The sequence below is a fragment of the Nanorana parkeri genome, unplaced genomic scaffold (assembly GCF_000935625.1).
Source record: "Nanorana parkeri isolate BGI_ZX_2015 unplaced genomic scaffold, ASM93562v1 scaffold891, whole genome shotgun sequence".
Lineage (NCBI taxonomy): Eukaryota > Metazoa > Chordata > Amphibia > Anura > Dicroglossidae > Nanorana > Nanorana parkeri.
In genome coordinates this window covers 217,461-233,922 of record NW_017307159.1, presented here as the reverse complement: position 1 = coordinate 233,922, position 16,462 = coordinate 217,461, and the positions used below count along the sequence as shown (strand labels likewise).

Below are 16,462 nucleotides of genomic sequence, written 5' to 3'. Positions count from 1 at the left end.
GTGCTATATGAAGTGTGTTGCTACATGCAGAGTCCAGAGGGTTGCTATGTCCAGAGGGTTGCTATGTCCAGAGGGTTGCTATGTCCAGAGTCCTGTGCGTCCAGTGCATTGCTATGTGCAGAGTCCTGTGGGTTGCTAGGTGCATATTCCAGTGGGTTGCTTTATGAAGAGCGTTGCTACATGCAGAGTCCAGAGCGATGCTATGTCCAGTGGGTTGCTATGTCCAGTGCATTGCTATGTGCAGAGTGCTGTGGGTTGCTATGTCCAGAGTGTTGCTATGTGCAGAGTCCAGAGTGTTGCTATGTGCAGAGTCCAGAGCTTTGCTATGTCCAGAGCGTTGCTACGAGCAGAGTCCAGTTTCTCTCCTGGCTGCCTCCCCCCGCTCTCTCTCCTGGCTGCCTCCCCCCGCTCTCTCTCCTGGCTGCCTTCCCCCGCTCTCTCTCCTGGCTGCCTTCCCCCGCTCTCTCTCCTGGCTGCCTCCCCTCGCTCTCTCTGCCTCCCTCTCCTGGGAGGCAGAGAGAGCGAGAACCTGCAAAGTACGGGCGTGTGTAGTTGGATATTATTTTCCTCTATTTGATGTGGGCACGTCAAACGCAGGTCAGGAGATCCCTTCTATTATATAGTATAGACAACAGTTCAGAGACCGCCATCTCCCTGCTTTTCCCTTGTTTTTTTGGAAGGAGCAGGTTCTAACAAGATGTGATTAATTATTGCGTGCAAGGCAGGCCAAACGCAGCATTTTGATGTGTTTTGCATCTGAATGCATGTTAGGAAGAGAAAGGAATGGATGAGAAAGAGATTGTGGGAGGGCAACAAACAAAATAAGAAGGAAAGAAGGAGAAACCAGGGGTAGGATGTAGAAAGATAAAGAAGGGAAAGAAAGAACAGAGATTAATGAGGGGCGGAAAGAAAGAACAGAGATGAATGAGGGGCGGAAAGACAGAACAGGAGGAAGATATCAATGATAAAGAGGTAAGAGAGGGGAATTGGAATTATAAAAAAAAGAGGGAAAGGAGATAGAAGAGGAAGGGCTGGATAGAGAGAGAGAGAGAGAGATAGATGTGGAGGGAGAGAGAGTGAAAGCCCCCACGTGTCCAATCTACATAATTACAATCTACACATAGGGGAGAGGAGAGAGAGAGAGAGAGGAGTAATATGAATAAGAGAGATAGAGAGGAAAATCGACATGGACAAATGGATCTAGGGCGGCCTTTCTCAACCAGGGTGTCGTGGCACTGTAGGTGTGCCTCCTGTCCCCCTTAAAATCTATGACATTTCAGACTGGGGTGCTGACAGAAAGAGAAAGAGAGATTGATTCAGACGGATGAGTAGAGGCAATAAAGGGTGAAGGGAGTGATTGACAGATAGCCTTGTTGTTGTTAATGGAGATGGGGAGGAGAGGAAAATCAGGATTAATAGGAACAACAAAGAGTGAGGGATAAAAAGTAGGGACAGAGAGAGAGAAAGAGGCACACAAGTAGAAGAAATGAAGAGAAGCAGAGAGAGAGGATACAAAGCAAAAGAAGCCTACAGAGACCAATAAACATTTGCAACCTTGTGATTTCATTGTTAACCTTCTTGCCTCACTCATCGGTGTCCTGGCTTTAATTCCCATCATGTACCCCACCTGCATGGAGACTCTCCCCCTGGGTTTATCTGGATTTCCACTATGGGGCTCCTGCTTCCACCCACAACCCAGAAATATACAGTTGTGTTAACAGTTGTGTTAATTGGCTTCCAGTGGTGTCTATGATATGTAGGGGGTTGTAAGCTGGCAGAAGTAGACGGCAAAAAACCCTGCACGGCATGTCCGTGTTACACAAAGAACACAATAAATAAATTAACTTTGCTTCTCACTGCCTTTTTTGAGACATCTCACCCCACCTCTTCATTTATAACTTCCTCACGGGGCCTGCTGGGGACGGGGAGTCCCAGCAGGCCTCGAGTTTACGGCCAGCTTCCCCTGTAATAAAGCTGCTGAATAATCCACTCACCAGAACTGCGCAGGGTCCCGGCACAACTCCACATTGGGCCTGTAGGAGCGCTGATATAGACGCGTCTGAGCCACTTTTATTGGTGCCTCTTTATCCGTAATAGCTTGTTTGAGGGCTGCTATATTATTCTCTTGATCTCCGATCTCCTCCAGGGTCTGTGTAAAGACAGAGAAAATAAAAATGGCTTAGTAAAAACAAACCTCAGCATTTCTTTTCTGGGAAGCTTATCCTATTTTATCTAAGCAATAACCGTGTTATGTGGCTCTTGTAGGTGCTCAAATATTTGCAAGGATATTAATATGTATAGCTGCAAAGCCATGCAACAGAAATCAAGGCCTATATACACTGGAACATGTCAGCCGGCAGAGGAAGAAATGTCAGTGATACATGCGTGGTATTTAAATAAGTGACCCTGTTTGGACTGCGTACTATTCATTTCGAGAAGAGTTAAAAGTTTGATATTGGAAAATAAACACAGCAATGGATATAATGAATGAATAAATGGGTATCTGGCCCAACAGCACATGTATACAATGTTGTCCCATGGTATTGCTACATCGTCCCAATGTCTACCCATGCAACTCCAGATGCAAGCTTGAATTCTTTTCTGGGCCTTACCTCCTCCCACAAATGCAATTGACACAAACTTGTAAGGCCATACACTGCTCCTCTGCAACTCCTTAAATCAACTTTATTAAATCAACTAGAGAGGACATTTATCTAAACCTGAAATACGAGTTAGGTTGGACTAAACTGGAACTCCAAACAAAGCTTTGTTTCTAGTTGTGGATGGAGTAGGGAAGGGATTAGAACCTCTGTCAGGTACCCACTGTGGAGATTTACTCTCACTTCTTGTCCTGAAGGTCCAAATAAGGTGAAATCCCCTCTTAGGTGGTAGTCACTGGAACAATTGTCCTGGTTGGATGACAGCAACACTTTGGAGCCATCAAAGCACTCCTTCTTTAGGTGTAGTCACTAAAAAAGGTGGGCTGATTGGATGATAGCAACATTTAGGAGCAATCAAAAGACTCCTTCGTTAGACACTGAAACAGGTGTCCCTATTGGATCACAGCAACATTTCAGGACCTTCAAAGAACTCCTACTTTAGGCAGCAGCCATTACTGCCTGAGGAAGGAGTCATTTGGTGGCTCCAAGATGTTGCTATCCCATATGTGAAAAACAAAACCTTGTGTTGAGCAAGTTGTTGAGCTGGTGGCACCTTCTTAAATTGGATTACAGTACAAAGGCGCTATTCATTGTTCAGTCCTTACAGCACCCAACTCTTAGCCTCTATAGTTCCATGGAGTGTGCCTGCACATCCATGCACTTGTCCTGTTCTGGTGACAACTGTATAATGTTAGATATTATCTCATGTTCTGTCCTGGTGACAGCTGTCACTGGAGAAAAATTGAGATAAATCACACATAGGCGTATGGACAGGTTCTAACTCTGCCCCACTTTGTCCAAAGACTAAAAGAAAAAAATGTGCCTTGTGGCTGGAGTTCCATCATAAAGGACAGCTTCATCCAGAGTTTCGTTTTGCATGGGTGCTGGACACCAACTACCAGAAATCTCGATCTGAAATTACATTTTTCCGCAACCTTCACAGGCAAGACAAAGTTAAAAAAAAACTAGTGATCTTAATGTAATCAACTGGGAGTTCTCACTGGGGGATTGTAAACAAATATCCGCAACACTGAAAGGAACAGAATAGTTCAACGGTAGGGTTGTATTCCTTTGCTGCCACCACATCGATCCCTCCAAATGGGAACAAGCAATGCTAAAAACATACGAGAACCAGGGGTGCCTTTAGGAGTACCAGTAGATTAAATGGTAAGTTTGAATAAAGGTATACTGCCCACCTTGGTGTATGGCCGGGATCACACACAACTATGGAGCTAAGCTACCAAGCTGTAATATCAACACCTCGGATAAGAAGAGGATCAGCAATGAATCAATTAACACAAGTTAGCTGAGGTAATAATCTTTTTAAGCATGTAAACTGTAATGAAGATGAAATACCAACATTAAGAGGCTCACCTGAAGTAGTTAACACTTAAAGGGTTATTAAAGGAGAACTATGGGGTCAGGGCTTTTCCCCATAGTTCTCCTTAGGGACACAAACTAGCGTCCTCCCGTTATCCTTAGCTCAGTATACCGCGAGCTACAGCTCGCGGTATACTGAGACGGCGCAGCCGGAGCGGATCCCGACATTGATGTCAAGAACCGCCCAGCTGCGTGAGTGACAGCTGGCTCTGCCTATCTAGAGGCAGAGCCAGCTGTACCCGCCCCCTCCCCCGTCCGTTCCGCCAGCCATCGCTGGCGGATTGGAGCGGGGAGGGGGAATCCAGGCCCTCCCCTGTCACGGCAGAGAGCCGTGATAGGATCGAGAGGTGAGCGAACGCCTGTATATGTTCGCTCACCTCCCGATCTACTGAGCCGACCTGTGACAGTCTCATTGTCACAGGTCGGCTAGAACTATGAGGTGAGTGAAAAGCACTCACCTCATAGTTCTCCTTTAAACCCTTGCGTGTTTTTGCATATATCTACTGCTAGCAAGCAAACAGTAGATATATACAAAAACATTTTTTTTAAACCTTTTAAAAGCGGTTAATACTTACCTGTGTCTTCTTTGCGCGCTCTCGTCTGAACATCTGAAGTCTCGGGCAGGCCGCAAAGCATCTTGGGGCAGGCGCATGCGCACTTCAGATGTTCAGCTGGGAGACGAGGAGAGACACAAGGTAAGTCTATGTAGCAGCGTGCACCTGCACAGACTCCGTGGGACATCAGAGAAGAGGAGGACAGAGGAGTCATCGCTGGATCGGAGACCCGGACCAGGCATGTAGGGACAGCTGAAAAGGACAGTAAAGAAGAAGAAGAAGATCGGATTAAGAGACATAATTTAAGGTAAGTCCCTACAGCAGGATTGGGAAGGGGGAAATTTTTTTTGACTTTAATGTCACTTTAATGGCATTAACACTCTGCAAGTTTGGTATCTACAGGACTAGATGAATCATACAACTCAATCCCATAAAGAGAGTTAAATGAAAAAGCTCCAAATCGGATATAAAACCTTTAATAAAGCCAACGCACTTCGAAGCAAACATTGCTCCCTCTTCCTCTTCCGTAGCAATCCAATAGTGTGTGAACTAGGGTTATACATACAGTAGACTTACAATATATACATGAATCATGTGTACAAGCAAATAAGAGAAATACATTTAATTTGTGTATAATCATAATAACATGTTAAGAACGCGCTACACGTAATTAAAGAAACTTGCAGGTATAAACTGCTGTCTTATCTACTTCACCCTAGATGTCATCATCAATATAACTACACTCATCCACACCAGAATGTGCTTTGTATTTTTATTATTGTACTTTTTGCTCTAAGCATTAAGGCTCCATTCACATACGCGGGACGAAAACGCTAATATTTTTAAAACCGCACGGATATTGCTCGTTTGCGCCTTTTAATTATCGTGAACGTGCGGAATCTGCCGGATTATCACGCTTGTACTATTTCGGGGGGCAGCGCAGTTTCGTACCGCACGATCCCCGCTATGGTCTGCACGATGCACATTAAAGTGCATTGCATTCTCTGTTTAGAGTGGTTCCGCGCATATCTGTACAGCTGAACGCGTGGAGAGCTGCTCAGGTGTGAATGGAGCCTGAGGGAAGGTTTGCACCATTTTCTGGACCAGATCTGAAACGCAGTGCACTGTGTTTTGCCGCGGTTTTACTGCGATTTTGCAGCGTTCCAATAGCTTTTTTCTTTTTCTTTAGGCTTACAATGGGTTTTTACGTGTGTTCCGGTGCATTTGTATGCATTTTTATGTGTTTCTATGCGTTCCAGTGCATTACAGACCAGATAGGACAAGCAGTATTTTTCTGGTCTGGTCTGGAACGGACTGCGCTGGTGTGAACAGAGGCCAGAAAAAGCATAGGGATACATTAGGAGGCATTTTGAGTCCGGAAACAATCTGGTCTGGTCTAAAAGTAATTGCACTACTACAGTCTCCAAGTGATATCAGATACTGGAGGTAATTGAACCAACTGGTGCTCAGTAAAGTATTAAAAAAACACCTGTCAGTGCAGCTGGCCATTAAACTCAATGCAACAAGCAAAACCAACCAGTGACCTGTTTTGCTGAATAACCTAGTCATCAATGTTCACTTCAGCGTGTGTGGGAGATGCTGCAGTGGGCCCAGAATAGGAGGAAGCTGGAACAACCAAGGAACACTGGGTTGTATTTTTTGTAGATTTAGATACAGGATCATTCAGAGGTTGAGGGATTTGGATAGCAGGGCAGCTAGATGCACACTATGAATGGCAAGATTAGAGCCAATCAACCGTCCTCTAATAGAGATAAAATGCAAAACCTTCATGTCCAGTTGGAGTTTAGCTAACTATAAAGAAAGCCTGGGCTTTTCCTATGAAGCTAAAGCAACAGGTTCACTTCAAAGTGTAAGTTCACACTACAATTCCTCTTTGAACATTAAACAACCATATAACATATATATATATATATACGTTAATAAATGCACAGCACCGTGTCTGAATTATCTTTGGGCTCTGGTTGTCCAGCAATCAGCATCAGAAACCGCTGGCCATTTACTGGCAACACCATGCAACCTATGGTGTCACTCAGCACCCCCATGTGATCTATGTCTACATGATTGCAAAGCCTGACCAGGAATATGCATGAACACACTTCACCTGTGACCTGATGCTGTCAAATACATAGATATAACAAGTGGAGGGGATACTGAGGAACACCATGAGCTGCCTGGTTCCACTGATAAATGGCTGACAGTTTCCAATGCTCACTGCTGGACAATGGGAGCGCAGACAGAATTCAAACATGGTCCTAATCATTTATCAAGGTACACGTGTTATATGGCTTTTTAATGTATATAGTAATTCATAATAAGGTGAATTTGGGCTGCTGGGATTAAAGAAAATGCCCAGGTATGGGGAAGCATATGAATCACTCCCATTCTTATATTGGCACGGTGCTTGGTGATTGGTCCAGCACTATCACATAGGGTTTGAAGAAGTTCCTCATCCCTGAGTAACCTTTAACTAGAGTGACTTGCACGTTTACACAAGGCTTCCTTTCGTGGAGCATTAAACTGAACCTGTTGCTTTAGAACAAATGGGCAAATTATGGGTTCACTTTAAATCAGAGGCCAACCTTTTGCTTGCTGAACACTTTAAAATTCGTCCTGTAGACTGTTCATGCCCGTTGATAAATGTTACAGAAAAAGGGCACATGCATCATTTAATTTTTTAGAGCTTCGCCAATGTGTCCCTTAATAGGATGCTACAAGGTCTAACTAACAGACAAGTGTCTTCCCGGCAAGAATCACATCACTGCAGCTCAGACAACAAGTGGGACCGATAGCATTCCAAGTCGCTTTTCTAATGATGTGACAAGGAACTGGCACCCAGGAAGGTTGTTATGGAAACTGGCATGAGAATTAACACCAGGGCAGAAGGGTCAAAGAATATATAGGACTAAATTAATTGTGCTAATAATAGCTAGAGAGCCATACAAAAATGAAACCGTATGATCAATGTTGTCTCTTCGGATACATTCCACTAATGAACATACTGCTGTTGCTACCCACAGGGGATACACAGTACAGACAGAGTGAATGTGTCACAGCATGAGAGTGTTCATGAATCACTTGGGACAGTAAAGGTGCCCATACACCTTACGATTATCGTACGACAATCGTATGCGATCGACTTTTCGTACGACAATCGTAATGTGTGAATAGAGTGCCCGACCGATAGTACTGTACAATCGTACGACTTTTGACGGTCAAGCATGTTTGAAAACTTTGGTTGATCGTACGATGTTCGCATGGTTGGTGGCGTTTCCGTCCGTCAAAAGTCGTACGATTAACACTGCGCATGTGCAAACGAAAACAATTGCGGTCAATTACCGCAAGTCGTCCAGGTGTTTTTTTTAACTACCGCTAATTGGACCTTGCGATAATCGGGGGAAGGTGGGGCCGTCGTACGAAAATCGTACGACAGTTCGATCATTGGACGAAAATTTTCGTCCGATAATCGTAAGGTGTATGGGCACCTTAACGGTATCTCGTAGATTGTGTAGAAGGGTCACAACCCGGCAGGGGTTCATTTTGTACATGGCTGGAGTTCTTTAAAATTGTATAATTTTAGATATAAGGGGGTATTAACTACATGATTGTTTGATGGGAGTACGAGTGCTACATAGTTATTATTTTATGTTTCGCATATATCAGGTTTATATTGAAAAGTGATTCATTATAGCAGCTGGGTGTGCGTTGTTTGCACAAATAGAAGGGAGGTTCAATAGTGTGAATATTATCTGTTAAATAGTGATGGTTAAACAGTTTTGTAAAAATCCATAGCAAGAGCCACTTATCTGAGTCCATCCTCTGTGTCACAGCATGAAAGTATTCATGAAGTATCACTTAGGACTAGGGATGTACGGATACCAGTTCAGGTACCAGTGCAGATACTTGGCATTTTCACGAGAACTACCAGGGTTGCAGTGGTTGTAGCTGGGACCGGGCTCTGGCGCTCCACCACTGTCCTGAAATCATTAGTCTGTATTGTTTTAGAAAAACTGTCACATGACAAAAAACAAAAATGTATCAGTACTTGTATCTGTGGGTACTTGGGCAAGTATCGGTACTTGTACTTAGAAAAATGGTATTGGTGCATCCCTTTATTTATATTTATAAAAACAAAATCATACATTAAAACATAGATGTACAAATCAAAGGAGCTCCGTGTGCTCCTTACATATGACAGCTGCCTCCTAACTTTTTAATTTTTGTCTAGTCTAGGCGCTCGAAAAGTATCTGTACTTGTTCTTGTACCGAGTACGGTACTTGGTATCGGAGCATCCCTACTTGGTAACAGTAACAGTATCTCGTAGTTTTGGATTGTGTACAATGGTTAAAACTCTGCAAGGGTTCATTTTGTACATGGCTGGAGTTCTTCTTTCAAATGGTATCATTTGAGATATAAGGGGGTGTTAAGTTAACTACATGATTGTTTATTGGGAACACGAGTGCTACATAGTTATTATTTTATGTTTCGCACATATCAGGTTTATATTAAAAAGCGATTCATTATAGCAGCTGGGTGTGCGTTGTTTGCACAAATAGAAGGGAGGTTCAATAGTGTGAATATTATCTGTTAAATAGTGATGGTTAAACAGTTTTGTAAAAATCCATAGCAAGAGCCACTTATCTGAGTCCATCCTCTGTGTCACAGCATGAGAGTGTTCATGAAGTATCACTTGGGACAGTAACAGTATCTCGTAGTTTTGGATTGTGTAGAAGGGTCACAACCCTGCAAGGATTCATTTTGTAAATGCCGGCGAGTTCTTCTTTAAAATGCTATCATTTGAGACATATGGGGGTATTAACTACATGATTGTTTATTGGAAGTACGAATGCCACATAGTTATTATTTTATGTTTCACATATATCAGGTTTATATTGAAAAGTGATTCATTATAGCAGCCGGGTGTGCGTTGTTTGCACAAATAGAAGGGAGGTTCAATAGCATGAACATTATCTGTTAAATAGCGATGTTTTGTAGAAATCCATACCAAGAGCCATTTATCTGAGTCCATCCTCTGTGGAACAATTTAGACTATACAGACAATATGGGTCCCTCTGGTTATTTGCTGCCTGGATACTTACTTAATCTTCATGCTTACTTTACATTCGGTATTGATTCCTCTGGTGAATAATGTTTATATAGATGTTGAGGAAGAGATGGTGAAGTGAGGCAATCAGCGGTTTATCAGAAGCTTGTGACAGACCTATTAATTCTAGACTAGGTTTCCTTTAAACTGTGAAACGATGGTGTTAATTAAAAACCGTCCTGTCTGTAAGATCATTCCTGAGCTTGCCTTTGCCTGTGGATATACATTTAAAGGGACAGTCCACCACAGTTTATATTTTGGATATGAGTTGATGCAGTAAGGTAGCTACGATCCAGATAGAGACTTACAGAAGAACTCCGGTAACTTAAAAAAACTACCCCCGCACTGCAAGGGTTAAGTGCTTATTTTGTCTAGGGGGCGCAAATCAAGCTGTATTATTCACTTGGTCCTCCTGGGCTGCTAGACCGGTCCCCACAGCCTCTTCTTTCCTAGGCATGGGCTGAAGTCATCAAGTCTAATGCAGGTCCATAGACATGAGGACGTCAAGGGACATTCCACAGCTGAAGTGGAGTGTGACCTCTCGAGTCCAAGGATCAGGTGAGTATATCTGCTTTATTTGAGCTCCCTAGACAAAATGAGCATTTAAGCCTTGCAGTGCGGGTTTACCAGTCTCCCTTTATCAGGGTTTGCAGTGGTGGACTATATAGCACACTGGACCAGGATAAAATGATTAAAAACGGTCTCTGGGAAAATAAAATCTTAACCCTGGCAGTGGGGATACCCCTGTACTGACAGGGTTAAGTGCTCAATTTGCCTAGGGAGCCAAAATAACAGAGATATACCCACATGAACTATGATCCCGGCTGGCTACTAGACCAGGTCCTTTGGCCTCTCCCCTCCTCTGCTACAACGATTGTATATGCTTGGGCGTCCTCACGTCCTATACAATGTATAGTACGTGATGACTCACAGGACCTTAGACCACTGGAGTGGAGAGGGATTGAGACAGAATGGACCAGTCTATGAGCCAGGATCGCGGTTCGGGCGAGTATAACCTAGGCAAAATGAGCATGTAGCCCCTGCTGTGCCCCACTGCAAGGGCTTTGATTTTATGTACCTGGAGTTCTTCTTTAAAGATAATCTATTGTCATGTGTAGGAAAGCTTGTTCAGGTACCGGTTGGACACACCTGACAAAGGGGAACTGGTGAGGCACTAAAACACGTTGTCTACATGCTATGCTGTTACTTTTTGACCGTCTTTTGCTTCACTACTGCAGTATCCTCTGCTGGGTTTCAGCATTGTATAGAGATGCCTGCAAATTATCCTTTATATGGGTGCCCAGCACTCCATCACTTTATTCATTTCAGCCCAGGCAAAGTCACTGGGCTTGAGCTCAAGTATGGCTTTTGCATGATAAAAGCGTGTTTAACAGAGGACACTGTTTCTATATATAGTGCCATGTTAAGAAATCATTCCTGTAGACTTTCGTAGTTACCATAAGATCCACTTTAAAAAAAACTGAGCCAGATATAATTCCTTGTTGTGGGTTTCACACTTTCTCTTTATTATAATAAAACCTGGACTTACTTTCTTCAAGTGACTCTCCATCTTCCTTTTGGCATCTTCCACTTCCTCGCAGCGATTGGCAAAGGCGCTGTTGACATTGTCGCACTGAGATCGCAGGTCCTCGGAAATGTCTTGGAGGATATTGTCAATAAGAGAGCGAAGATTGATTGAAGTCATTCTCTCTCTTTCTGCGCGGTATATGTTGTCGTGGCTGTACTGGGCCCAGGTTTCCGGTGTGGAAGTGCTTTAAAAAGAAAAATAATTATTGAACAATGTATGAACAAGAGAAAATAAAACAAAAGTTTAGAAATAATGATAAAGTATATATACACTGCCTGGCCCAAAAAAAAGTCACACTCTAATATTTCATTGGACCGCCTTTAGCTTTGATTACGGCACACATTCGCCATAGCATAGTTTTAATAATAATCTTATTCAATCTCACAACATTTATTTCCATCCAGAGTTGCATGTATTTTTCCCCAAGATCTTGTAGTGATGATGGGAGAGTCAGACCACTGTGTAAAGTCTTCTCCAGCACATCCCAAAGATTCTCAATGGGGTTAAGGTCTGGACTCTGTGGTGGCCAATCCATGTGTGACAATGATATCTCATGCCCCCTGAATCACTCTTTCACAATCTGAGCCCGATGAATCCTGACATTGTCATCTTGGAATGTTCCCATCATGTGCCATCAGGGAAGAAAAGATCCATTGATGGAAAAACCTGCTCATTCATTATGATCAGGTCGGCAGCTGACTGATAATTTTTGGGGGCATAACATTGCTGAACCTAGACCTATAATCCAATGGAAGGCTCTGACCTATTTGCTTAGCTAAATCCAGGTTGTTTTTTGGCCAGTCAGTGTATATTACAGATGCCAGCATGAAGGAATGTCCAAACATGGTCACTGATATGGAGTACAAGAACATCACAATGCAAACCCAATGATGTGAACTAATCATAGCAGTCGGTGAGATTTTACCTTTAGTTGACTGCAGTCAGAAAGTTAGTTGCCGATTGGTTTCTTTTAGGGATGCACCAATACCGATACTAGTATCGGTGCCGATGCCGAGTATTTGGGCGAGTACTCGTACTTGCCCAAATGCTCTGATGCCTAGCCCGATACTTCAGCTTCCGATATCAGGAAGCCGTGCAGCAAGTTATTACACGCTGCCCGGCTTCCTGATTGGCTGGGAAGCCAGCGCCATGCTCCCTCGTCACTTGTGACGAGGAGCATGGAGCCGGCTTCTCGGCCAATCAGGAAGCCCGGCAGTGTGTAATGACTCGGCTTCCTGATTGGTTGGGAAGCTGGTCAATCAGGAAGCCGGGCGCCGTGTAATGACGTGGCACATGGCTTTCTGATTGGCCGGGAAGCCGGCTTCATGCTCCATCATCACAAGTGACGAGGGAGCATGGAGCCGGCTTCTCGGCCAATCAGGAAGCCCGGCAGTGTGTAATGACTCGGCTTCCTGATTGGCCAGAAGGCCGGCTCCATGCTTTCTCGTCATCTAGTGACAAGAAGCATGGAGACGTCTTCTTTGCTAATCGGGAAGCCAGGTGGCGAGTCTTTACACGCCGCCCGGCTTCCCGGCTAATCAGGAAGCCAGGTGGAGAGTCATTACCCACCGCCTGGCTTGTTTAATGGGACTTCTGGTATCGGTATTCGGTATCGGCGAGTACCGTGAAAAAAATATCGGTACTCGTACTCCATACGGAAAAACTGGTATCGGTGCATTCCTAGTTTCTATGGGTCACAGCACTCTGGCTTGTAAAAGTGAATCTGTAATAAACTCATAAAATCGCTGTAGCTGATAAACCACAAGAGTGTAGCCAGCTTATAATCATATTTTTCTTCATGATACACCCCTCAGGTGCCTTCTGGGGCACACCCAAAGCGCTTATGCAAATAGCCACTTTCACAAAGTTGCTACTTGCATTTCCACAGCCACCCCTTCCTGCCAAGTGGCCTCATGCATCTGCCTCTAGGAGTCATGCTTGTGACTGTCAGTCTTGCAATGCTTCGTGGGATTTGTAGTTTCGCCACAGCTGGAGTGCCAAGGTTGCCTACCCTGTTGAACACCTAGCATTTAACCCTTGCAGTGCAGGGAGGCCCTACTGCAAAGTCGGGAGTGCATATTCATTCATTGTAGTTCTTCATTGTAGTTTTGAGCAGATAAGTTGCTTAGAGACAACCCTTATCACCATGTCTTCAATAAATCAGTTCAAGGCCCAAAAATGTTTTAGAGGACTTTTAGAAGTAGAATAACAGGTCAGAATATTCGGTCTCTGACGGACTTTTGAGTGGAGGATAAGTGCTGAAATCTCAAGAAAACATTTGTTTTAATAGTTCATTGGTTTGGTTGCCATGGTGATAGCCATGAGGGCCCGGAGCTGCCGAGTCAAGGCTGCATAAAGTGCGAAGTTTTTTGACTGGGCTTATGTAAGATTCTGAATAATCAGTTTTGCATTAGTAATGACTTATGAAAGATTTTTTTTATTCACCCCTTTTTTAAACATATTCTGAGTCTAACTTCTCAGCTTCAGAGTCAGGGGTCAAAGGATACCTGAAGTCCGAGAGATACTGTCAACCATTAATAGGGGACACTTAACTGACCATTAATACAACGTGAAGTGTTTCTGTGACCACCAATGTAAAGGTGCCCTGCTCCACTGACCACCAATGTTAAGGTGCCCTGCTCCACTGACCACCAATGTTAAGGTGCCCTGCTCCACTGACCACCAATGTAAAGGTGCCCTGCTCCACTGACCGCCAATGTGAGGAGGCCCTCCTCTACTGCTTTTATTCACCCCTTTTTTAAACATATTCTGAGTCTAACTTCTCAGCTTCAGAGTCAGGGGTCAAAGGATACCTGAAGTCCGAGAGATACTGTCAACCATTAATAGGGGACACTTAACTGACCATTAATACAACGTGAAGTGTTTCTGTGACCACCAATGTAAAGGTGCCCTGCTCCACTGACCACCAATGTTAAGGTGCCCTGCTCCACTGACCACCAATGTTAAGGTGCCCTGCTCCACTGACCACCAATGTTAAGGTGCCCTGCTCCACTGACCACCAATGTTAAGGTGCCCTGCTCCACTGACCACCAATGTAAAGGTGCCCTGCTCCACAGACCACCAATGTAAAGGTGCCCTGCTCCACTGACCGCCAATGTGAGGAGGCCCTCCTCTACTGACAACAAATGTACAGGCTCCCTTTTCCACTGACCTACAATTTACTGGGGCCCTATTCCACTGACCACCCATTTAAGGAGGTATTTCTCCACTGATTATTCATGTAAAGGGGGGTCTTCTCCACTGACTACTCTTGTAAGGAGACCCTCCTCTACTGACTATCAATGTAAGGGGTCTCTTTTCCACTGACCACCCATGTAAGGAGGCATTTTACCATCACTACCACTAACTTTCCATGTAAGAGGGGGTCCTTCTGCAGGGACCACCCATCTAAGCGGACCCTTCTCCACTGATGACCAATGTAAAAGGGCCCCCTTTACACTGACCATAGAGAAAAGGGGACCATTTCCCACTGACCACCAATGTAAGGAGCCATTTCTCCATTGACTATCCATGTAAGGGGGGGCCCTTCTGCACAGACTAACCACATATGGGGACCCTCCTCTACTGACCAATAACATAAGGGGGCTTTTTCCCACTGACTTACAATGTAAGGTGTCCATTTTCCACTAACCACCTATGTAAGGAGGCATTTCTCCACTGACAATCCATGTAATGGGGGCCACTGACCAACAACATAGGAGGGCCCTTTGCCACACACCACCAAAGAAGGGGGCCCTTCCTCACTGACCACCAACGTAAGGGGGCATTTCCCTATTGACCACTAATGTAATCATTAGACATTCCCTTTAAAGTTCATACATTCTTCCACAAGCAAAATATACCTAAAAACAAAATAATGGATCAAACAGGCACCACAGAAAACTCTTGCTGTGCTAAAACCCGCGCCTCTAAATTGGGCCTCATTATCTATTTTATTCACTTACATGGCGCTGGCAAATTCTGACCTTCACTTAAACATAAATTTAATTTAAAAAAAAAGTAATTATGAGAGCATACGCACCTAAATTTGTTCCTGAAGGCTGGTTATGCAAATCTCTGCATCCTTTCCTTAATTACATTCATTGTGAATTAAATAAAAGGCTTACGTAGGCAGTCGGATGCAGCAAAAGAAAATATATTTCTCATTTACAGACTTTTGTGATTTAGTCGAGTGTAACAAAAGTGTATCTAAGTAGACGATCAAAAAATAATTAGGAGAAAGGCAGAAAATAAAGCACCTGTGAGAATTCTGATTTTCAGATGGGAAATGCATAACAAAATTAAAAAATGAAAAAGAAAATCGGGTATGAAAAAAGCGAATCTGTAAAATGTCATGAGGTTTTTTTTTTTTACGATAAAAAGTGAAAATCCTTAAAGGGTCAGTCCACACAAAATGTAACGGGTAGAAGACGTGAGCTGAATCACATAACGGCAATTAGAGTCAAACCTGCCTAAAGTCTAAGGGCCGGTTCACACCATATGCTGGCCGTTTATTCCAGCGCAGCCTGAACCAAGAACAAGCCACTTTGCCTTGTCATAGACGGGCACAGTTCACACCAGCGCGTTCAGGTAGTGAGCTCTTAAAAGAAGAACATCATGCAGTGCTATTGCTTTAAGTGCACCGCAATGAGACGTGGTACAACCACGTCGTTACAAAGTGAGCCAACTGAACTTGATGAAACGTCACTTGTAACATTTCAATAAAGTTTGAACAAAAAGAACCTCAACAGTGTGATGCAGCTCAATTAATCACATCGGCACTCTCCGGGCACACGCAAACCAGCAGCCGTGCGGTTGAGCACATTAGAGTCTTCTTATGTAAAAAGGGGGGGGGGGGGGACTCTGATATAAGGGCGGGACTCTGGTGTTAAGGGGGCTTCTGATGTGAAGAGGGCTCCTGATATGGAAAGGAGGTTTCTGATGTGATGGGGGGCTCCTGATTTGAAAAGGAACTTTAATGTGAATGGGGGCTCCCAATTTGAAAGGGGGACTCTGATGTGAAGAGGGCTCCTGATATGAAAAAAAGGGGGCTCCCAGTATGAGAGGGGGGACTCTAATGTGAAATAGAGCTTCTGATGTGAAGGGGGGGTCCTGATATGAAAGGGGAATTCTGATGTGAAGGGGGGCTGATGTGAG

At 44.0% G+C, this 16,462-nt stretch overlaps 1 protein-coding gene across 1 annotated transcript in view; it reads right to left on the bottom strand.

The window, feature by feature from the left end:
- The window catches only part of TEKT4 (tektin 4), a 33,672-nt gene that overhangs the window by 6,182 nt on the left and 11,028 nt on the right, over positions 1-16,462 (bottom strand). Inside the window, exons 4-5 of the mRNA XM_018565841.1 lie at positions 11,267-11,489; positions 1,995-2,149 (exon numbers count right to left, since the gene is read on the bottom strand). Coding sequence (XP_018421343.1) covers positions 1,995-2,149; positions 11,267-11,489 — 378 coding nt within the window. The remainder of the gene's footprint in view (positions 1-1,994; positions 2,150-11,266; positions 11,490-16,462) is intronic.